Genomic DNA, 25,054 nt, shown 5'->3' with positions numbered 1-25,054 from the left:
CTGCACTTACACAGCTTCAAGATTTTAGCAGTCTGGTTCGATGTAACTAGACATTACTACACCGTCCTTGTCAGCATTATCATCAGATAAATCCATATGTGGACTCAGCGCGTGGAGTTTTCCGAAAAACCGTAAACCTGTTTTTGATCCTGATGATTACCACACCACCGAGGTAAATATTTCATCACGCGAAAACATTTCCTGGACCGTGAAGGCTGACCGTACCAAGCAGCGACCTCACGAATTATCTAGGCGGCCTCCATTGTTGGAGAGCCCTCAGCGTTACTGAATAGTTACACATTATGTCACGGCTTTGTTACGTTAGAGCATGCATACGAGACCGGTTCGTTTCACATCCAACATTGGACCGGTATCTCACTACGCCAAATGCTAGATTGTTGGAATGCTTGGGTCCGAGATGGGATTGACCATCGTGCCGCGGCCAGTTCTAACTGCGCCTCTGCAGTTTTATGTCACCCAGTCCAGCCCGATGGATGCAGCTGACGGTGTAAGCCGCAGCTTTCTCCGTGTCTCCCGTCCCAAACACTGGAGTTATACCTGCTGAACCGCCGCCGTCGACCACAACGCGGTGCCGCCGCAGACAGAGCCGTCTCACTCTCTCTATCTCTATAGTTTACTCATGATGGTGAAAAGGTAACGTATGCCAACCCTATAGAGAGGACAGTCTGCAGTCGGCTTATGTTATCTCCTTTAGGCGTTCGGACTAATTGAGCGAAGAGGCAACACAATGAGCAAATAATCAAGCAGCCCTGGCAACCATGATGTGGAATGACGTGGTCCGTTACACGATGCTGAGTTATATAACCGATCGTTACGTGTCTGATTACCTCACGCATATCACTAGATTAACTACAGAAGCACAAGAAGTGCATAACGCACATGCCGCTCGTGATTGGAGGCTTTGTCGCCATCTCGGCTCCTCTCATTGGACAAGTCTCCCCCTCCCCATGGGGTCCGGTCATCTGATTGGTCCCGCGCCTCGTGTCCCCTGGACCCTCGCGAAGTCGATGACGCACTCTCCCGTCTCGATTGGTGGGACAGCGGCGCCCCACACCTCGTATAACGAGCGGTTGACGACACCCCTGTCGGCTGCTATTGGAGCGGTCCCGCGCCGCCAGAGAGCGGCCGACATGCTATTGGAGAGCGCTGCTACGGGGGAGACACGCGATAGCCGAATAAGTCGCCGACGCTCGCGTGAGACGGCACCTGTTTACCCGAATAAGCCGAACTGCTGATGATCGACAATTGCCTCTCGGATATGAACTGCACCGATGCAAGAGACTGGCAGTGACCTCGAATGTCAGTTAGTGCCTGCTGCTCAGTGTTCAGGCCGAGTGAAATGACCTTCAGCCCTTCGTCCCCTTTAAAGATTTCAGAACTTATTATTTGTATATGGTGGTAATTATTCATATTGCCAATGCTGTAAACACCTTATTATCTACCGAAGCTACTAATTGTACCGTGGAATATTTCCGGTGACGCCAATTACATCTAACGTGTCTGCCGTCTGCCCTTAATGTCGGGTCATTATTTCCGTTGTTCAGCTGTGTTCGATAAATCACCGAGTGCACTTGTGCAGCAAACTTCGCAGTACCGAGTGCCGACCTTCCGGACGACAGAGGGTGGCTCTCTCAGCATCTCTGGAGCGGGGCTATTAAAGATTAGAGGCATTTTTCTGGGATGTGAAAACTATACAGTATACACGAAACGAATGCGTCGACTTGTCCCTGGAGGTGCAGAGCTGTTTGTTTATACCACGTTCCCGGAAAAGGTTTGCATGCTGGTCAAATTCCAAATTTTGGCAGGGTGTGCGGTGATCTGTATGTGTTGAAAGCTTGTTCGAGTGATATATTTATTTCTTTATTATGTGCCGCTTTGTCGGCTGTCTATGTATAATAGGGTGTTTTCAATTTTGTGATGGGCGTCTCTGTAACCGGTAGACCCGCCTGTGAGTGAGTGAGCTGATGACTGTTTATGACGGCGGTCGGGTGGTCACACGTCACCGGTGGAGCGACACCTGTCAGTCCGTGGCCCTCACCACTGCCCTCCGCCCTCCCTCCGCCCGCCGCCCGCCGTCCGCCGTATGTACCGCACCGCTCGCTCAGTAGCGGTCCGGCGCTGAGCGGCGACGGGCGGAGTGCTGACGTTAGCCGCGGGTGGACTGTGGTCGGCGTGTCGGTGTGACGGGTGGACCGTGGACGAACCGGACTGTGTGATCCACCGTGACGGGTGACGACCGCGGTGTGGCGACTGTGACGACCGTGTGACGGATCACAGCGGTGACGAGTGGCGTCTGTGAGCTGTGAGGCAGGGAAAATAGTGTGGTTCTCTCGGGAGCACTCAAAAGTCCGCGACAAGTCGACGAAAGTGCAGCTCGTGGTGGTGTGTGACGGGAAGGAGTGAGTTGAAATTCACGGTGTACACTGCAGAGTCAATAAGGTGAGTAAACTGTACTCCGTACTGGAACTTCGTCCGATCACCTTCCTCGTTAGAAAGCAGTGGATGGGCGCAAATTAACCGGAACGAATGGGGAACATGTCTGTTAGTTCGTGGACTAGAGAACCGGAATAAAGCCCTTCGCCGATCGCTGAAAGTCATCAGCCACCAATAAGCCGTCAATCAGCAAGTTTATCATCAGTAACAGCATGCAGTTTGAGTTATGAAGTGCCGTGCATTTTTACGTTTACATTTATAGCGCACTTGAAATCTATTTTGCCTGACTATCCGTGCAGCAGTAGGTACTAAATATTACTGGTCTCTGCAAAATTGCGACGATTTAAGCGTGATATACGAAACAGTGCTGAATTACCAATCCGATTGAAGATGTATGTATAAGTGCTCAGCAAATAATTAAGCCTCAAGGTAACGGTTATGTGCACAGTTGAAGTTCGACCGTGCCGGAGAGCTAGAAAGGTCACGTAAACCGACCTCCAGATCTGTCCTTGATCGATATTCGCTGATGCGTGTAAACAAAGTTCAAATGACTACGACAAACGAGGAAGGCATCACTGATGGCGGAAAAGTATAGGATGGGCTTATGCAAATAAGCCCTTGGCGCCTTCAAAACCTTGCTATCACTTATTTGCAATTCGTGCTAAAGGAGAGCCTGTGCAGCTGCGAGAAGTTGATCTTGCCCGCAAACAGCCGGGCATGGTATGTCCCACTGACTGACAACCTGGCTGGAGCTTCAACTGCTAGTCATGTCCGTTAGGAATCTTATTTACCGAGCGCAGAAGCAGTTTGATCCCATGGGCCGTGTTGCATATAATCTCGCTGCCGAGGTGCTTTGCCAATCGGAACCTACGCTACGGATATAGTTATGTTTATGATCTACTAAGGATTTCGGTGTTATGTGACAATATCTGTTGAATTATATAGAATCGTGCCCATTGAAGCTTATAGCAATTATTACCGGTGAATGTGAGTTTACGTTTTCAGGTGCATGCTGCAACCGCGCCGTCCAAGCGGCTTCGATAGTGGCTATCAAAGTCTAGGATTTTCCTATTGAAACTGGCCCTTCTGGCGCATAATGCAATGGTACAAAGATGCAGCTTTGAATCTGACGTGTTAATTGTTGAGGTCCCGGCATGGCGTTGCAATGTGTTGCGGAAGTCCGGGAGTCCGCGGAAGTCTATTCTGTGCTTACAAACATGCAGACCTACCAACTCATTGCATGGATTTTCCAGCATCAACAAAAAGAACCCATATAACCACCCCATTGTATCTTCTATCCAGTTCCACCATAGAGTGTGTGTTTATAGTGTCAGCTTCCACGGGCTCGGACTTATCACGCAACATTATCATCAGCTACACTTATTAGGTACACAATACATCCAGCCTCGAGCTTTGTCAGCCCCGCACTTACACCATTCCCTCCCTGAAGTTCAGAAGCGGCTATGGGAGAAGCTGGTAGCGTGAAATGATAGGGCTCGAACCGAGGTCTGAGGCGTATACGGTTCAAGGTGCCATTCAGTGAAGGGCCACGACCAATCGCTGGATGTAGGTATGTATGTCGGCGCCATCAGCTTAGCACCGCGGCCAAGAGGAGACAGGTTGTGGAAACCCAGCCGGCGAGGTCAACGCGTTGCAGTGTCGCCAGGTGACGAGGTTAAATCAGTCACTTATGCCGGTTATCGTTGCACTTGGATTGATTATAGTTATGTGTGTTTGGACATGATGAAGAAGAGCAAGCAACAAAGCACAAATGCGATCCAAATGCACACTCAATCTGAGCATCGTAGGTACATATGGATCTCTCCGATGCGTCGTTCCGGGACGCGGTTGAGTCGCTGATCCAAGGCCGGTGATGGGTACTCGTTACACTGCCCCGCCGCCGGTATGCGGAACTGTTCAGTGTTCATTGGGCTGTGTGCACAGGTGTTCGTCCCACACGGCCGTGAGAGGGGCGATGGTCCCGATCGAATGACACGAGAATCCGTTACACTGCATAGACTTGTTGCAAAAGCGATCTTAACAGACCGTCTCTCTTACTAAGCAGTGGGAGGAATAAAACGGAAACCGTCGACTTAAAGACACAGTTCAATATGATTCATCGTATAACGATTCCTTTGTTATCATAGCGGTAAGCAGATGTGTAATTAGTTAAAAATGCTGTGCCAATTAAATATGAGTATACATTGAGGTAGTCGTAGTAGGCATTGAGGGTCATCGTTGTCGGTCAGATGCCAGCAGCGATGACCCGAGCACAGCTGAGTGACACCGCGGTCGTTTCGCACTTTCAGAATAATAGTGTCACGCTTATGTAGGGTTTCCATGCGCCCCTATTGGTCCCTACTGCACCCCTATTTTAAGCTTATTCGTCGAGTATGCGAGAGAGCCTATTGTGCAATACACTTTACACTAGTGAGTAGTGATTGTGCATTTGACAGGTGCAGCTTTTATGGCTGTGTTTGTTACTATGATTTATTGCTATCTGAAGACGGCGCTTATCTGGCCCCAGCAACGAATCATGGCATTATAGGGCTTATTTTTTCCTCAGCGAATGCTAAAAGACGAATTAAGGTTACGTTATCATTTTAATCCCAACAAACGACGCCATAACCAATATTGAGCTGTGTTTTTATTGCCATTTCATTATGTAGCTGATAACTGGCTTTTATTGTGATGATATCTGATCATGGGTGAATTAACATCAACACCATTCTCTCCCCTATTCAAGCCTGCCCTCAGCACCATCCTTTGGCCTTTGCCCCGGTAAGGCTGCCTCTAACAATGCCCCTCTCTGTGCAGGTCACAGCACGAAGATGACCTCATCTCGTCGCGGCTCGACGGCCGAGGGCCGGCCGCGGCCCGGCCTCGACCAGCTGGCCGTGCCCGGTCAGGAGGGCAGCTCATGGACGCGCCGCCGATCGGACGCCGTGGCTCTGGGGGACGACCTGATGGACCAGTTGACGGTGCCGCAGGCGCGCTGGGCACGCCGGCCGTCGGCGGTGGAGGTTATTGACGACAGCGTGGCCGGTCAGCTGGTGGTGCCGATCTATGAGGAGGAGGACGCCAGCTCGGACGGGAGGCACTCGGTGGCGTCCCGGGTCACGGACGATAAGCCGCCGGCCGCCGGCCAGGCAGTGGCCATCGGTAATGTGAGTACACTGGGGAGACGGGATGGCTGCTCGAGTGCTCAGTCTCACCTTAGTTGCTGCCATATAGGCTATAGACATGTCTCTCAAAGTCAAGACTGGCCTAGACGTGGCTGTTTACTAGCCTAAGCAAGTCCCCTCCACAGTAATCTCTCCTATTCTTTCCTCGTTGAAGAGAACGTTGAGATGTCATTACATCAGGTCATGTGTGTTATGTAAGATCCAAAGATAATTCCGTCGTGCAAAATATTCTTAATGCCCCCACAATCCACATCCCATGGTCGATGTGAGGGCTTAGGCTCCGATAACCAGCCTGTACCCGCCCGAACCGGTGTTATACCGGACCGAAGTTTTGATTACAGACTATTGGTAAAAAAATGTCTGAAGAAAAATGTTTTACCGGTTTTGCAGCTGTGTTCTATGGCCTGCCTGTTCCTGAGCGGTTCGAGAAACTCAAGTGGAAGTGGCCCACAATATCAGAGTCCAGGCAAACAAATAAGCGCATGGTCCTATTAATGGAGAAAGATCACATCACGAGCATTTAAATGAATATGGGTAACGCCAGTAGCGGTGGACCACCTTCAATTAAGGGGGGGGGGGGCACTGCCAACTTTTGGTCCCATTCTTTCCATGAAACGCCCATAGGTCTAATGTTAAAATGCCAAAATCAAAGGGGGGCACGGTGCCCCGGTGCCCTCCCCGTTCCGCCGCCTATGGGTAACGCATCTGACACATCTTGTCACATGATGAATTGTGACGAAATTATTTAAAAATAAATAAAAAGTGATAAAAAAACGTCAATACATTGTTCTGATAGAGCCATGATTTCAACATTGCTGAACTTCAATGACATCACCGTGTTCTGTAGACGTAGGTATACGATGCATGGGTGATGACTCGGAACAGACATGCATTCATTGTTCACCTGTCTCGACAGACACTCGCTCACCCGACCCCGGGCTCGCCAGTGTGGGTTATAATGACTGAATTCCACCGTGAAGGCCGCATGACTTATTTACCTCAAGTTTGTGTCTGACATTTCCTGAGTCTATATATGTTACATCACTTTTCCTCGGAAGTCGGAATCTTCTTAAACACACCTTTAAGTCGAGGAATGCATTGTTTCACGATAAGTCAGAGAGGTATTTCTTGATAAACAAATGATTGACCTTGTGGTTGCGGAAACATTTTCAGACAACGCTTTGCACAAAGTGAGGAATGCTGCATTGGTGCAGTTACTCTTTTTCTCCCAACCTTGATTAGGTGCATTGTAAAATTGTTCTGCAACGTTTCTTCATTGTACAGAAGGATTTTCCGTTATCCTATCCGCTATCGAGCTCCTGCCTGCAGACTCCTCCATTCCCAATTTTTCATACTGCCGAGCCGTCTGAACATTGATCCGCTTCGATTCGCTCCTTTAGCCGATCTGCGCCCCAGATGGGTTGTTTGTTCGTCGCTTTAATCCGGCTGTTCTGTGGCCGCCAGCGGCCTTGTCTGTGTCCGGACACACAGAGGCCGGTCTGCATACCGCCGGCCCGGAGTGCCAGACGCGAAGGTAACGCCGGCCATTTCCGTGACAATTCGAGCGGCACGGGAAGCGGCGTGACGGGGTAAACGAGAGCACCGTGACGGGTGACGGAGGGCAGCGTGACGGGTAACGGAAGCCAGGCGAACGGAAGGCACAATTCCCGCGGCTGGGAGACAAACATCGTGCTGTATGTACTTACAATGTACATGGCTAGAAGATATAAGCGTATGGCGAACGGCTGCAGGATATACCAACTCGTTAACGGTCAAAATGACTTCACTTTCCGGAGCGTTAAGGATTCGCATTTAATGTATCTCACAGCGAGCCTTTACCTAAGGGAGCCAGCATGCATGTGGTCGTGATAGTTCACTTTCTTAGCACTGTGTAGTGTTAGTCCTTCATCCAATTCTCTACTTTCTTCACACTTGTCTGGATTGGCGGCACAGTGTCGCGGTCAGCTGTGCAGGAGCGCACAGAAGCGAATGCTAGAATAAACACATGTCCAAATCATAGCTCCTCGAACCTAAACAAGTTCCAGGCCACCAATTCCCGAAAGATTATATGGGCTACACTCTCGTGAAATTAAAGGCGGGGCTACACAAAAAGTGTCATAAAACATGGGCTCTGAGTCCATCGGTAACTGATCCAGCGCGATGACCCAGAACACGACATACAACTGGGAGCCTCTGGGCGGTGCTCACGTGGGACACGAGGGAATACCGGCCACTTATGAACCATGGCAGTTTCCACGCCCGAGCTTTGGGACTGGAACACATCTCGCTCGTATGTGACACCACAAAGTACAAATGACCAGACGGTTGTATTACTTTTTGCTTGGACGTGTGCATGGAAAGCGATACAAAGATGGATCGGCGATAAGTTCATAAATATCGTCAAAATCATCAACTGTAAAGTTATGGCACATGCAAAAATATTGAACTGTTATAAATATTTAGGCTTTTTACCAACACTGAAAGGCTTTGTAACTTTTTATAACTTAGTGAGAGCGAATATTTTGAGGGGAGACGGAGCTGTTGAAATGTAACTGGCTCCAGATACCTTTAATGTTCTTTTTTTGTGGCGCTATGCCTTGATGCACAATGCCTAAGCTTGGTTGTCTGGAGGAACCTTAATCTGATTTATAGCAGTTGTGTGCAATAAACCAATGCTCCTTTTTGCATTTGTAATTAAGAATAATGATTTGTTTGGACTATAGGTGTAGGTATGACATTTCACCAACTATCTCCAACAAACAATTTAAGTGCCTCATTGTCACTTCATGCGGCTAGGAGTGAAAGACCCTTTCTAAACAAGTCTCTCCAGCCAGCCACAGTCCGTGGAGGCCCTTTCTATAAAGCGGGCTTCTCCACTCCAGCCCTGCAGCCAAAGCCCTGTCGACTGGTCGCTGCCTGTCAAACCGTTCCACGTCGTGGCACCCACCACCTCCACGTGCTACCAGAAGCTATGGCGCTATACGTCACACCCAACATCCGGCCGAAACCGGTCAAAACCGACTGTTGATCACAGATTGGACGTGACGAAAATTGCCGTTCCAGCACGGCCGCACGAGCCGAGCTCTGCACCGCCAGTGCTTACTAGCACGAGTCTGCGGAGTTAGATGGAGCCGGACCACGTGAACGGAGGTCACACGAGGTGCCGGTGTGGTGTCCGATCGGCGTCCTGTGATCAGTCAGAAACGACAGCTCAACCAAACACTGGGTGATGCTATTTGATTTCTACTGTTTTGAAGTTATGACACGGGCTGGGGTTAAATTGCAGTTCCGCGTCTCAGGTGTGGATATCATTCACGATATCCACTCAAGAAACCGCCGGCCGCATCCGTATTCGTTCCTCACAACTTGACACAACCCTGTCTGAATCAGTGCCTCGAGTTCATGAAGCATGACTCTAGTATATGCCCCTCCCTCCCCAGTCCCCAGTTGTACCCACATCCGGACGGTAACCCCCCCGTCCCCCCGTCCCCGCAGAGGTCCACTGATGCCGGCTCTGATGACGGCAGTGACGAGACTGACGCCAGCGAGGAAGACGTCATGGACAGCAGTGACGTGTGCCGGCTGACGTCAGTCCTATCGCGACTCGGCATCGCTACAGACCTGGCCACGCTCTGGAGGATGCCTTACATGTGTCACAAGTACGGCGGTGAGTGCCCGCGGGAAAATGTCCTGCACGGTGGTTCCGGTGGCTATATTTAACGACGAGGATGCTACGGTAATTAATTAACCCGCGCCCCGTTGGGCTCTGCCGAGCAACGCGCCCGGTTGGGGGGGGGGGCATTTTGGCCCCCCCCCCCTAAGATCTCGAGAACCACGCAACATAGCGACAAGCGGTAAACGGCGTTGGATAGCCCCAACGGGGAGCTACCTTGTGACCCAATTTTATTGACCTAGGTCAAACCGATGACGTCACAGGTCAGGTCAAAGGTCCAATTTTCACCGTTTACAGGCACTTCAAGAAATGCGTTGTAAAATCGAGTAAAATGCATTTCATTGAAAATCATCGATGGGGAAATGTTCTTCAAACACATATTTTGCTATCTGAGGTCACTGATACCAGGTCAGGTCACAGAGGTCAGGTCACGGGGGGGTCACAATATGAAAGTGTCGTGTTATACATGTTTTATGGTCCATTTTACATGACAAATGCGATTATATGGGTCAGGCAGCCTTTGGGGCCAGCTTAGATCACGTTTTGGTCAAGGTCAGGTCAAGGTCAGGTCAAGGTCAGGTCAAATTAGGTCAAATTTCAAAGTTAATATTTTTGCATAAAATGGGTATCGAATCGATGCAACTCGTCACGGGGAGTTCAATGGTGGTCTTTGTTTTGCTGTACGTGGTCTAGAATTGCTAAAAATTGAGTTCAAAAATTTGACGTCATCATTTTTGAACAGTTTTTTCGCTATAACTTGGCCAAAAATCGAAATATCGATCTGAAATTTGGTATGTATATGGAAGAGCACTGGGACTATCACATATATTCCGGTTTTTTTCGAAATTCGGAAAATTTTTGGATTTTTTCAAAGTTTTTCTAAAAAAATCAATTTTTTGAATTTTTTTTGGTCAAAAACCAAAAATTTTGAAAATCCGAGATAGCAGTTTTGTAGCGCCGCTTTTTGTCTACTAGACCATATAAAGAACTTTGAAATTGCTTGATAACTGTAGATTTGGTGAGCGTTTCAAGATTGCATGTTTTTTGCTCATTTTTGCTCGAACATGACCTCAGTTTGACCTCAATAACTCCTGACCTAAGGTGACCTAAGACTTGAAATTTGGTGTGAAGGTGTCAAATTGATGCCCGGGAAGGTACTGAAAATTTAGCGGCGCTGCGCGCCGCCGTTTTCTTGCTATTCAGGAAAAACCACAGGGGGGGGGGGCCAAAATGGCCCCCCCAACGGGGCGAGGGTTAATGATCGAACGGCATGCAATTCAATATACTCCTGCGGGATATCCCTCTGGCCTCCCTATTTCTATCGCCCTCTCAACAATTCGGCGCGGAATTACCACGGTCGTCATTCAAAAGGTGCTGCTGCCTTGCCGACTCCACCCTGTCACTACCCCAGCGGTGTCTGTATGTCTGTCTGTCTGTCCGTGGGAGGTGCGGGTCGGTGAGTCAGAACTCCACGCGCCACCGGCGGTCGTGGCCGCCACAATGCCATTGTGTTCGGTTCGCCGTGACCGGTAGGCGGCCTTTTGACGCCGTTTTCGTGTCGTTCAATGCATTCTCTGGTCCTGAACGGAACGGTTTTATGTATCGCCATGTATTATCGATATGGCAGAGGTGTGTGGATCGTGACTTAATGCCGCATGCCCCGCATACATCCGACCGCTACGGACCGTTTTTTGGTCCTTTTTTATAAATCTTGCATCATCATTTCTTTAGTTCGTATTATTTTAAATTAGTTACTCAAATAGAACGGAGAATACAAACAGATACGGTCTTCTGACTTACCTGCTGCGTATAAACGCAGGTGGGCGATAAGCAGTGAAACGTAGGTGGTCACGAGACAATCTTTAACTCTGCCGTCCCCTCTGCTTCTGGTCCCTCAGTGAGTTTCTTTGTTGTGTACCTGTTCCTCACAATACTGATCGGACTGCCGGCATTCTACATGGAGTTCGCTCTCGGACAGTTTTCCAGTCGAAGCGCTATTCACGTCTGGAAGTTCGCGCCCATCTTTGCTGGTGAGTACATATATACCGCATTTATTTGTTGTATTTTTCTGTCACTTAATCATCGCATATACGATTATATATATTTTGTTAACGTTATTGCTGCATTAGCATATCAATAACATTTCGAATGCTAGGCATGACGGTCAAAAATCGCTTGAGTGATTAACTCCTGGCTCTTTCCCAGCCAGCAATTCACTTGGGCTGAACTGTGGCAAACGTCGGGCAGCTTAGGCTTAGCTTGGGTTTGCCCACTTTGATCAAAACCAATGCATTTTTTACTAGGGCTGAGCTTGGGCATGCCGCAGCTATGCCCACGTGCGGATAGCAGTAGCTCAGCCCGACATCTGCCCGCGCATCCAAAACAGGCTTAACTTGGGCGGAGCGCGGGCTGATCAAGCTGGCTGTGTCCTTCGGCTAACTGGAGTAAAGCCGGAGTTTAGCCATACTTGTTCGGCTGTTCGCGCATGCGCAGTTCTGCGCCAATCATGTGCAGCGTTTGTGACAGTCTGCGCGCTGTGCGACGAAACGACACACCGGTGTTGGGGCATTTGGTGGTTGATGTTTGGGCGCGTGTGACAGCGCGAAGAAGGGATAGTGCTCATTGCTCTTATCAAGTGGACTGGCATGGAGTTTTACGGTAGGTAATTGTATTGAATGGTGCGCTTGATCGTATGTAAACGTCATTATTTTGACTGAGTTTCACGCCATCAAACATGAAGCTGAATAGCTGTTCAGCCTGGCGACTTATACCCTCGCTCAGAAAAGCCGCATTCCGTGCCTTTATGTATATCTTTGTGAAATACCAGCACTTCTGAACCAGGAAAACGAAATACAAAACACAAATATTTATCTGCTTTCACCGAGCACGCTCATTCTCTGTCCGCGTTGAAAAATTCGAATGAACATTTTATACGGATCAATGAGAAGTGCTGTTACAGTATTAATGCAACAATAAGTTATTTTTCGAGCAAACATGCAATGTAAATTAAACCAATTGATCTCTTTTTCAGGTACGTACCATTAGAGCAAATGGTTCCAAAAAATGGAATAGTTATACAAACCAGGACCGGGTGGACGCCGCTGTCGCCCTCGCCAAGTGGTTTAGCGGAAACTGCCTGCTTATAATTAAGTAGGTATACCTACATATACGGAAACTGCGCCGAAAGCTGGCCGACCACCTACTGCGTGTGTGTGGAGGAGCCAGACGCCTCCAAAGCTCCCATTCACCAGAGTGAAGTTCTTTATAAACGATTGTTTGCTAATTGCTTTATGTCTTATGAGCGATTACTTGCTGTCCTTACTTTATGCTTTCGGTTAAGTGTTCAACCAAGTATTATGAACGCCGAACGGGGAGGAAGGCTAGCGGGTCTTGTGATTGATTTATAGTTTTGATGGCGCGTTTTCATGACTCATGCCATATTATTGCTGCAGTCAGGCCCATGTCACTCCACTTTTGATGACATCATATGGGGGCCTCAGGACAATAATGGCGCGGCGCGCCACAAATGCTTCAAAGCTACTTGCCAACAGTTGCCATTTTTGAAAATATTATTTTGAAATAAAGTTCAAAGTAATAAAAATATTGTAATAAAGTTGTTGAATAAATCGATACCATATCTAAAAACTTACTGAAAAATGATTTATTCATAGTAAAAATATAAGCACGATGCGTTTTTACGTTGCTTTCCTGCTGCTGCAGAGGGTTTTTAAATCGTCCATATCTTCAAAACCGGCCATTTCTTAGCATATTGCTGCTCTTTTTTATCGCTAGAAAATTAGCTGGACTTTTCAACGACATCAATAATTGAGCGATATGTGTAGAGTGTCACCAACAATCTTCAAATGAAGTTAGTCATTTTTACGTTGTAAAGGAATGGAGTACCCCTTTCGAGCATCAGGGGTGACGTCACTCAGGATCTGTCTCTGATTGGTCGGCGGGGGAGTGACTGTACCTTCTATAGATGGCCTTGGCTGCAGTTTGCAGTCCACTGTTTCATGTATTTGTGTTTCATTTGACGTGTCTGTAGTCGTTTGAAATAAACATTAAATCAAAGTCAACCACTACTTTCCTTTCGCAATGCTCGATGACCGGTTAACAGAGCATATGAGTGACCGTAGCAATTTTAAATATGCATTAAAACCACACAACCTGCTGAAAGTGCATTGGCTGCTCCTTGCTACTTGATCCAGTGTGAAGCAAAAGCAAGATGAAGTCAAGTCGAGACTTGAGAAAACAGGAGCCGTCACTCGAGCCGAACCCGAGCAAAGCCACAGCAGTTTGCAATGTATAAACCCCATTCACTTCTATGGCTTAAGTCGGGATAGACAGGGCACACAGAGTGGGCTTGCCGGAGTTCAGCCCGCTCGGGCCCAGAGTAATCTCCATTATATAAATGGATTCACTGCTCGGGCTTAAATCGGGCTAACGCCAATCGTCGCTCAACTAGGGCTAAACTACGGCTGCCCGGAGCTCGCAGAGCGGGCATACCTCCGGCAGAGCATGGGCTTTAGTCGGCGTTTCTGTGTCATACGCCGACTTTAGCCCAAGCCCTAGCCGACTTTAGCCCGACTAAAAATCTCGGGCAATCCGCACTTGAGCCTGCTTGGGCCCGGAGCAAAATTGCTGGCTGGGTTTAGACCACGGAGGACGAAAACAGTCCCAGAATGTTTCGTCTAAAGCTGTCTAAGCCATCTTAAACCAAAAACGTCTGAGACTCACTCAATATATTAGGTTTAATCTTGGGAGTAATTGTTTAAAGCATCAAGAATGCCCATTTGAAACGGCCCGATTGGTCTGGAAGTGCAATGAAGGTCGATTTAGCGAGGTGGGGGTGGGGGGGTGGGGTGGGGGTGGGGGTGGGAAGAGGGAAACTTCTGGTTTGGTGAGTGGTTTAGTGTCATGCAATAAGACAAGGAGTGTGTGCAACGATCCAACTATTATCAGAGAGATTATTTATGTCCACTTTTGAAGTCATTGCAGTGTACAGTCAACCAAATACATGTTGTGATGTTGAACATTCACTTTCTATGATATACTTTATAACAATAAACTAATTTTGCATAGCGCAGAGGAGTTCATGGCTACTTTCACCGTTTACAGCAAGGCTATTGGTCAGGGTTCAGGCAGTCGCCGTCCACACCGTTGCAAGCGAGGGGTCCATTGTGAATTGATAGCTTTATCAATGTCGCACAAGGCCGGCCGCTGCTGCCCACTGTTCAGCCCAGCACTGCTTGACCACGATAAATCTCACGGTGTGAACGGAACCGTACAGCGGTTGACCTAGATCTACTGACATCTGTGCAGATAAGTGGTTAAATGCATATTGACCGTGGACTGTTCTAACGATGACCACCAGACGTTATCGGTGTGACTAACGTCGAGTGCTCGCTGTCCTTCTGCAGGGTTCGGTTTCGCGATGGTGCTGCTGTCGTTTCTGATCGCCGTCTACGGCAGTGTGGTGGTAGCGTGGTCCATGCTTTACCTGTTCTCGTCCATGAATAAAGAGGTGCCGTGGCAGAGGTGCAAGCCGGAGTGGCACATTGAAAACTGCACCGAAGTTTATACTGGTAAGACAATGTTTATTTATGGATGAATAAATGCATGAATGGATGAAGCTACTCTATACATTTTGCTTACATATTTCACAGTGAGGATCGAACTTAGATAAACGAACAAATCATAGTCGTCATTAGTTTCTGTTGACAGTTGAAGCAATCAGTTAACTGCACAACTATTTTAACGAGTCTTTTAATTGCGTATAATGGGTAGAGTCTAGCTTTACATTCTTCATTACAGTAACAGGTACATATATCTTCCAGTTACTACTTACATCTTCCATTGATTTTCATATATCAATGAGTAATCCTAAGCGCATGGAACCTTATCATTTCTGCCCACTTGGTACCATGGTATGTACAAACTGGGACTAGGCAAAACTAGACTGGTACTGCCATCCTGATGAGAAGTGAGTAATCCATTTTGACGACTAACCACGGAGGTAGATTACGGAGCATTAGTCAGTTCATGCTTTGCGATGAAACAATGGTTTTTGCACGTCAATTCAAGTTGATGATTGCTATAATGATGATATAATGATGATGCTTGCTTATAGTTATTGTACTGTTCATCAATGTTTGCCGGCTAGTGATTTTCTGCCGGTCCATGACGTCTTCTATCTCCCGTTCGTATTCCGTCTATGCCTTGCTCGTTCTCCGTCCGTTCTGAGTTTGTCATTTTGTCCTCCGCCTACATTTCGCCTATCCTCCGCTTGCATATGTCTGTCTCCGTCTACATCCATCGGTCTTCCGTCCATTTACGTCTGTCTTCCGTGTACATTAATATTCCGTCTATTTACGGCTGTATTCCGTCTATATCCACCTGTCTTCCGTCTTACCCGTCTGTCTTTCACCTGCTCTCCGTCTCCTTAGTCCTTCGTCTTTATCCGTCGGCTATCCGTCCATATCCATATGTCTCCCGTCTATGTCTGTCTATCTTCCGTCTATAGCCGTCTATCTTCCATGTTGTCTTTATCCGTCTGTCTTTCATCCGCTGGCTCCGTCTATCCTTCGTCTTCTGCCTTTGTCTGCTCACCGTCTGCCCCTCTGCCCATACATCTGTCCTACGTCCTCTCTCCCCAATGTAGTACCGTCGGACCCGACAGGTCATCTGTCCATCGAAGGACCGATACCTATTGGTGGCGATGTTTCAGATAAGATTATCGTAGATGGCAACATTACGGTGCTATCAGCGGCTGCGGAAGGCGCCTCCGGGGGCCTCACAGGCATCTCAGCGACTTTGGCCAGCTACCCGGCGCAACTGATCGTCTCTTCCGAGGCCTTCTTTTGGTACGAACGCCAACGCTTGCAATCAGCGGAGATATCCACCGTGAGATAACACAATAAAGCTGCACACTTGCTCAATATTGTCGCAGGTTTAAAAGGTACCTTCAACTATCTCACAATTGTCCGATCACAATGCATCATTTAACTGTATCAACTATCAAGAGTTTCAGCAAACACATTTACTGATGCTGACACCCCATGACTCCGAATGATTGCGTGCTAAAACTGGGTACGCGTCACGTCGTGGCTATCGAACCAAGCAGCCTGCTGAAGTGCAGCGTCGCATTTGTCGCTCAGAGCGCCACACCCGCCTCGCACGGTCCTCAGAACACAGGTGGTAGTGATAGACCTGACCAGGGAGCCTGTGCCAAGTGGGGAGTAAAGTCGGCATTTGTTGGATCTGAAGCACCTCTCAGCCACTATCGGTGTCGATTGTGGGTCCCATTGTTACGCCACGACTGCCTGGCATGCCACCTTCGTGCCGTTATCAGGCGAAAGTATTTTCGCGGCGGAGGTGATTGAAACACAGCTGTGCAAACACATACATATATTTACATAAAAGCACAAACACACATTTTTTGCTCTTCTGTTGAAACATAAGGTGTAAGCAGCTAAGCATGCTTCTTAGATTCGTGAAGATGGCTTTTTTAAATCGCAGCACACTCCGGCAGAGAGGGCTGACTTAGATATCACCACCGTTCTATTTGTTGCTTAAAGGTAGTGTGCCAGCTTTCTTGGACCATATGGAGTTAATGACCCGGATAAGGAGAACCGGATTTTTAGAACTTATCCATACCTTCAAAACTTATGGAAACGTCTTAAATTCTTCAAATTTTGAGTACCCCAGTGCGAAATTCGCCCCGACGGGTTGTCGGTCGTACCCCAACCACATTTCACACCACTATGAACAATAAATGCACACACTAAAATCGCTATTACCGATAGGCTCATCCAATCAAGTTTCGATAAACCCGTTCATCATCATCTCCTGCGGTTTCGAACACGCCTGTTAGGTGGCTTCTGATGCTCGTCGAGGTCGGAATTTCCAAATACGCGTGGTGCGTCGGGCCGCGCGCTCTGACTTCGGCCAAGAAAAATGCGTCAGCTGATCATTGTCATTTCTGCCACTTGCGTGTGGTGTAATGGGGTCATAACTTAACCCGCGCCCCGCTGGGCTATTCAGCCATACGCGCCCTGCTGGGGGGGGCAGATTCTGCCCCCCCCTGTCTAACTTCCGAACCGATGGTCGTAGAAAGACGGGGAAAACGGCAATCGAAAGCTCTCAACAAGGCGGATCTTAACAGCCAAAATTTTTTTGCTTAAGTAGGTCAGAGGTCAGGTCAAGGTCAGGTCAAGGGTACAAAATGCAAGTTTCTACAGTATCGGCCTTGCACCGTAGTTGCCGAAGAATGGACTGAGACTGATTGCCCAAAACGTGTTCTTAGACTACCAAGACAATATTCGTTGCACACAATGTCATTCAAAGGTCAAGGTCAAGGTCAGGTCAGGTCAGGTCAGGTCACCAAAAACAAAATATAGAAAAGGGCATGTGCGACACATGTTTTATGGGTCATTTTACGCATGGAATTCAATAGGCACACTCAATAAGTGATATGGACCACCTCTGGATGAATTTCAGGTCGAGGTCAGGTCAAGGTCAGGTCAAGTGAGGTCAAATTTTGAAGTTGGTTGTTAAGGCCTAAAAAGGTGTCTATCCGATGCAGTTTTTCACGGCGAATCGAATGGTGCTATTTTTGTTTCCGTACGAGGTCCAGAACTTCCAAAAAAATCATTTTTCAAAAAATTTGTGCGTCGTAACGTCATAAAATTTTGAATAACTCCCACATTTTTGAACTGATTCTTCTAAAAATCGGTATGTAGGTGCACATAGACCACTTCTTTGACATATATTCCGGTTTTTTCGATCAACTCAAAATTTTGGATTTTATAAATATTTTCGCAAAAAAGTCAGTTTTTTGGAAAAATTTTGGCCAAAATCCAAAATTTCCAAAAAAACGAGATAGCCATTTGATAGACAAAGAAGAATCACGTATAACCTTTTTTGTTACGTCTTGATTCCTTTAAAAATGAAGATGTTAGCGGCGTTTGAAATTTTGCCGTTTTTGAGGCGAAAATGGCGAACATGACGTCACTAAAACGTCAATTTCTCAAAAATTTTCCGACGGATTTCGCTCAAATTTTCAGGGAACGTGTCAAATTGATGTATGATAAGGTACTGAAAGTTTGACGTCGCTGGCGTAACGCGTTTAAAAGTTATTGGCGAAAAACGGGAGGGGGGGCAGATTCTGCCCCCCCCCCCCAGCGGGGCGCGGGTTAAGAGACGCTGTTTCATATCAATTATTTTACATAAAATCATATTTCAAACCACAAATTAATGTTCGACAGCCAAATTTAAGAAACAATACCAATACAGGCTTACAGTTTAAGGCTCGACATTGTGTTGTCTACGATTAGACAGCTGATAACTCATTCCCGTACGTCGTATGGTCGTAACACTATAATGACCTTTGCTTATTGTCACAAGTGCGCCGCATTCGCGATTGTTGCCCGACGCCTGTTTGCAGGTGAGCCCACTACAGTTGTTATACATATCTAAAAACCGATAAACTTTTAGGCGAAAAAGGCACTATTCCAGGCCCATTTTTGATTTTTTTTGCGATATTAGGTAAAAACAGAAGCTTCTTATCCTAGGAAAAATAAAACGGGAAATCTTTCAAAGGTGGCACACTACCTTTAAAAACGCAAGAATGGAGCAATTAACTAATGTAGATGAACCAGCAAAGGATGATTGAGATGAATATGATGAAATTAGTTGTCATTGGTGCACAAAAGGTACGTTAAAAGACGGCAAAGTAAGCTGTCGGAGTTTATCGTCAAATGATTTGATTTATGGTATAGCTCGATGATATTTGATACGTTTTTTTTTTTCAGGTACGACGTGGCCGACCGCGCCTGTCCTGAAGACGAGATCTGTTATCACAACTGGCGCCTTGTTCTCTGTCTACTGGTTATCTGGTGTTTTATCTGTTTCTCGTTCACACGCAAAGTCAACTACAAATCGAAGGTGGGCGCCCTACCGTAGATATATGTTTGTTGGCTCTTTATGATAAAATTATCTTATTTAAAGATAGCGGAATGGAAGCAGTGATTTATTTTCTAACAAGCGTGCCGTTTGCCACAGAAACACATTAATTGGCTTTAACATACCTTAAGTGGATATTCGGACGCATACTAGGCAAACACATGCATTATTTCCACGCTTCAAGTGTTCATTTTGTAAAGCAACAGTTTTTCTCGCCAATTTAGTTACGCCCTTTTCATATACGTGCCTCTCATCGCCATTGCACCTCCCCGGACAACCACTGAGATGAACCGGCGTCCCCAGGTCCTGAACACGCTGACCGCCCTGCTGGCTGTGTTCGTGGTGGTCATCATCTCTGTGGGCGTGCTGGAGGAGGGTGACGGCGCCTACCGCGGCCTCAGCTACCTGTTCAGCTTCTCCTGGGACTGCCTCGGACACTCAGAGGTCAGCGGTATTTTCATGATCATTGATCACTGGGAAGGTGGTAACATTGTTACGCAAGTGGTCTCACGTCATGGGTTCAAATGATCGAATGATGAACGAGTCGGGATACACTCAACGAGATATGAACTGATTATGGGATTAACCGACTGATATTTATTGTTCAAGGATCAATAGGCTGTTCAGATGCATCAGATAACGTCTCTATGTAATCGACAGTCAGTATGACTGTCACCGTCTCGCACGCCACTGCCTAGCATGAGAACTTGCCGCAGTTTAGCAAAGTTGTCGCTGGTTCCGCTTATGTTCGTTTCGTCTCCGACTGGCCTCCAACTTTAACACTCTCCTGTCCCGTCTCGCTCACTCTTATCGATATCATTAGATTCACACCTGTTCAGACAAAGCACGCCCAGTTCCATTCCGTTCCAAACTCTAACAGTCCCGTCCCGTTTAACCTCTTTCCTTTTAGTGACATGTTCCATCCCTTCTGTTCCGTCCCTTTTCGTTCCGCTCTCGTCGCGTTCCCATTCGTCCTGTCCCGCCCCGTCCGATCACGTCCCATGCTATTTCATCTTCTTCCGTCTCGGCACGTCTCTTTTCGTCTCCTCTCATCTTACGCCTCATCCCATTACATCTCAATGCTCCACATCACCCCTCACATCCCGCTCATCCCACCACCCCCTCAGATCTGGCTGGACGCGTTCGGGCAGCTGGTGCTCTCGTTCGGCGTCTGCACAGGCAGCGTGATCTGCTTCGGCAGCCGGCACCGCTTCAGGCACAACCTGCGCAGAGACATGCTGGTCATCTTCACCATCAAGATGGTGGCGGCGGTGGTGATCACCCTGGCGGCCTTTATCATACTGGGCTTCCTGGCCCAGCGACTGGACGAGGATGTCGCCGATGTCATCCAAAATGGTGCGTTAGATATTTCTATATTGCTTTAAGCTTTATCGTCTAGGATTGGATGTCAAATGAAAGCTAGGATTGAGAAAGAATTCATAAATTCATGTGTCTAGCCATTCATCAATGCACCGCTTAACTCTCAGCTCTATTTAGTATGTTGGTGTACTGAAGGAGCTATTCAATTTCTTCGTATTACGACAATAACTCCCTACCCCTCTGCTGCTGTGGCCAGGCCCGGAGCTGCTGATGGTGGTGGCCAGCCAGGCGATGCTGCTGCTGCCGGCGCCGCCCTTCTGGTCGGCACTGTTCTTCCTGCTCCTGGCCGTCATCGGCCACCACTACCTCTGCTTCTGGGTGGAGCCGGTGCTGCGCGCTCCGTTCGAGCTGCGCTTCGATCGCTGGCGCAGGAAGCGGCTCCAAGTGGTGATCGGCTGCTGCCTTCTGATGATGGGAGCCGGACTGGCACTGGTCGGGTCGGTAAGTTGGATTGGGGCGGTGGTGTATGCGTTTTGAGGATGGAAAGGAGATATTTTTGCGGACGTGGAATACTGCTGATGGTTAAAAAATGCTTAAGCGGTTTTTACATATTTCCTTTCCACATCATCGAATATATATGAAATGGTTGGACGTTCTAACCTTGACCTGTGTATTTCTGTCGCCCTTTCAGCACGGCGTGGACCTGATCTGCGCTCTGGACCGGCACCTGCTGACCTGGGGCCCGCTGCTGGTCGGAGCGGTAGAGAGTATCGCGCTCTGCTGGGTATACGGCGTACAGAGGTGGGCTGGGAACATGGAGGTCATGCTGGGAAACGGCCCGTCAGTCTGGTGGACATACTGCTGGAAATTCGTCATCCCAGTAGTGCATATGGTGAGCTAGTTTTATGTCTGAATGTGCTAAGAAGATTAGCTTTGGCTCATGTGATTATACACGAGCGAAGGTAATGCGAACCCTTTCGTAAAAGCGGGGAATTTTGTTAATTGAAATTGCTCCGACTCATTACATTTTTTTAAAAGAAATAAAACATTGAATCATTATTTCTTGCACGCGATATCTGTCTTTTTGTTTATCATTGCTAATCTCCTCCATCCCTCTCTCTCTCTCTCTCTCTCTCTCTCTCTCTCTCTCTCTCTCTCTCTCTCTCTCTCTCTCTCTCTCTCTCTCTCTCTCTCTCTCTGACTCCCTCCCTCTCTCCCACCCACAGATACTGCTAGTGTTTGGTATAGCCGACTACGCGGTGCCGCGGTACGGCGGCGACACGCTGCCTCTCTGGGTGAACGTGGTGGCGGGTCTGGTGGGGATGGCGCCCCTCCTGGTGGCGTTCATACTCCTTACCCTGGACGCCATCCGGCCACTCAAAAATGGACAGGTATGGGGCGGATATACGAGTACACAGATAACAGTAGTACTGTTAGTACTGTACTAGTACTGTAGTACTAGTACTGTACTACTGTTATCTGTGACGAGTATAATGGGAATATCGGTTCGAAGTCGAAATGACAACATCGATGGAGAGATGGGATTCAATGATAGCAATTTTGCGAAACAATTACGTTGACAAACTATTGTAACAAAGTGCATGTACTACCTATAAGATATGCACTTCGGAAAAGCGCATATTGCAAAACTAGTCAAGAACAGCGTATGCCTTCTTACAGTAAACATTTTTCAATCTATAAAAGTGGCAATTCATTTTGACTCTATTTGTTCATCCCTTCACCAGTAACGATTAGCACCATCTTTTATCCGTATATTCCCACTCTGGCAGACCTCTCTGTGGCAGCCGGACGCCAGCTGGGGCCCTGCCAAGGAGCAGCACCGCTGGGAGACCTACGGCGTCACCTTCGTCGCCCCCGAGCCCATCCTGATGGTGCACGTGGACTCGATCCTGAAGCCGGAGATGTACGGTGGCATCCCGCACGGCTTCTACCTGCACCCCAGCGCCAAGGACGCCGAGGCCAGCGACGTGCTCCGGCAGCAGGAGGAGCTGCGCAAGGCGCTGCAGCGCAGACTGGTCAGTATCTGTGACTGTGTGTGTGTGTATGTGTGTGTGTGTGTGTGATGGGGGAGCTGCGCAAGGCGCTGCAGCGCAGACTGGTCAGTGGGTCTGCGTGCGTGTGTGTGTGTGTGGGCCGTGGGGGGGGGGGGGGGAAGTTGGATGAAGGCGCGTTTAATGCACATACTTCTCGCGCCAGATGACTCTGACACTGGTAATGAGCGCCTGCGTCTATGCTGTACCGCAATGCATGCACCAAACTTATCCATAGATCGCGCCAGTGTAAAGCGCCTGCATCTATACTGTACCGCATTGCATGCGACAAAATTATCCATAGATGGCGCTGAGAACGGACGCCTGTATCTATACTGTACCGCAATAAGTAAAACTCATTCATAGATGGCGCTGGTATAGAGCGCCTATACGATGCTGTGCCGCAATGCGTAATACCCAGTCCAGTGCATAGATGGCGCTAGTGTAAAGCGCCTGCGTCTATGCTGTGCCGCAATGCGTAACAGTCTATCTTATCCACAGATGGCGCCAGGTACCGGCGCCTAGTTAGCTCCACACTGCGCCGAATAGCATAACACCAACCAACCTTTTCGCTCTTCCTCAGATGATGCGGAAGCAGATGGAGTCCGTCTCCAAGTCGGTGGTCATCAAGGAGTGCACCACGTCCTCGGAGAGCGAGTCACAGAGCACGGTGTCGTCTTCGAGCAGCTACGGCGGCGACCCGGGTCTGGGGAGACGGAAGTCGATCTTGGTGCAGGCGGCGCTGCTCCGCCGCCGTCTGGAGAGCAGTCTGTCCCGCCTCGGCTCCGATGCCGCCATCGGCACCGGCCAGACGGTTAGTACAGTGTGTGCACAGCCGAAGTTAATTACAGTGAATCTCCAAGTTTCATTGACTGATTTTGCGTGTCTATATTTACCGTCACTACTGGTAACTAGCTGCGTAATGACGTTATTATCGTAATGCCAAACTTTTCTAAAATTCAAAGGCATTCGATTTCTTTCCACTTCAGATCAATCATTTACTTATGCAGCTGCAACGGCCCTGCGATATAATAAACAACTTTAAGTCGCCAGCACATCATAAGCGTCACGAACAGTTTTTTTTTAGCCTGATACCGCCATCAGATGTGCTGAGTTTTTTTTAAGTTGTAACGGTAACCAACCGCTCTATGGTCTACTTCATTAGACGGTGACCCGACGTGCACCTTCCGCAGGACGCGCAGCGGAGATCCAGCAGCGTGGACCCGGCGCCCCGGCTGGCCTCCATATCCGACCCCGCTGTGCCGCTGGACCCGAGTCGACTGCGGACTGTCACTGAGTCGGAGGAGAGCGGGTGTGACAATGATGGTTACGAGCACACGCGGCGCACCTCGCAGCTGTGAGAGGGAGGAGTGAGAGGATAGGAAGAGGGAGAGAGGGGGAGAGGAGAGTGTCTCCCTCTGCAGCGCGGGTGAGGAAGAACCCGTCTCGATGTCGAGAGATTCTTGATCGGCTGTGCCAGAGAAAATCTGGTACCGAGAGAGACCAAGATGAGAGTCGATGCCAACGAAGCAGGGTCATCAGTACTTATAGAGTGATGGTCACATACCTCTTACTGATCCAGCTAACATTCCAGAATATGAGAGCACCGAACTGTTGGAAAAGACTGTGGTGACTATCGGTGAGCTAAGGAGCTAAAGAGGTGTCTTTGACCGTTCAAACGATGACGAGAATGTTTTTATCGTCTAGCAATGCGATCGCTCGGTGAGCAGCAGGCTAAGGATCCTGTCGCCCAGAACGAGAAACGGAATGTAAACTGCCCGAGAAAGACAAGCGATGCATTACAAGAACTGATAAATATTGTGTTATTGCGTGTGTTTTGTAGCGTACGAGTGATGAAATGTCATCTGACAAGCCGTGTCCATGACCATAATATATGTAATTATGTAGTAATGACGGACTTCGATTTGTTGCGGTAAGCTCAGTGAATAATAATAATATAAGAATAACCAGTAACCTCATAATATAAATCAGAAATAGGAGCCAAAAGGTTATATTTAAAGTTATCGAATATTTCGCTCCTGGAGCTTCGTCAGCGATATATTATGAGGTTACTGGTTATTCTTATATTATTATTATTCATCATGAGCCTCAAGCAGAGTTTCAGCTTTTTAAGAAGCTCAGTGACCCATGCATTCACAAGGCGCCTAAGCTCGATGACGCAAGTTCACCTGACACTGGTGTCTTATGGACAGACGAATGGCTGTTTTGGGACTAATTGTTATCTGCTTGATGAATGATGCAGGCAATATTACCGAACTGTGCGAGCGAGCAAGAGCAATGCGCGTTAGCCGTTGAATACCGTCTTCATTTTGAATCGATGAAATGATGGACCAATGTTCAGAATCTTCCGTCCTGAGCTCGCGTATCTTCGTCTGCAGGCACAC

General features: G+C 48.1%; 1 protein-coding gene across 1 annotated transcript; it reads left to right on the top strand.

The window, feature by feature from the left end:
• The first annotated feature begins 1,931 nt into the window (after positions 1–1,931).
• LOC122364587 (sodium-dependent proline transporter-like) lies at positions 1,932–24,554 on the top strand. The gene is made up of 15 exons (XM_043335140.1): positions 1,932–2,460; positions 5,272–5,621; positions 9,135–9,306; positions 11,211–11,342; positions 14,736–14,900; positions 16,043–16,178; positions 19,128–19,260; positions 19,582–19,722; positions 20,406–20,634; positions 20,855–21,099; positions 21,290–21,490; positions 21,825–21,989; positions 22,389–22,634; positions 23,233–23,463; positions 23,843–24,554. The coding sequence occupies exons 2-15, from the start codon at positions 5,286–5,288 to the stop codon at positions 24,008–24,010; spliced, it is 2,700 nt and encodes an 899-aa protein (XP_043191075.1). The 5' UTR covers positions 1,932–2,460; positions 5,272–5,285; the 3' UTR covers positions 24,011–24,554.
• Positions 24,555–25,054: the final 500 nt, after the last annotated feature.

Source organism: Amphibalanus amphitrite, unplaced genomic scaffold (assembly GCF_019059575.1).
Source record: "Amphibalanus amphitrite isolate SeventyFive unplaced genomic scaffold, NRLGWU_Aamphi_draft 000684F_arrow, whole genome shotgun sequence".
Lineage (NCBI taxonomy): Eukaryota > Metazoa > Arthropoda > Thecostraca > Balanomorpha > Balanidae > Amphibalanus > Amphibalanus amphitrite.
This window is presented reverse-complemented; position numbering and strand designations above follow the sequence as displayed.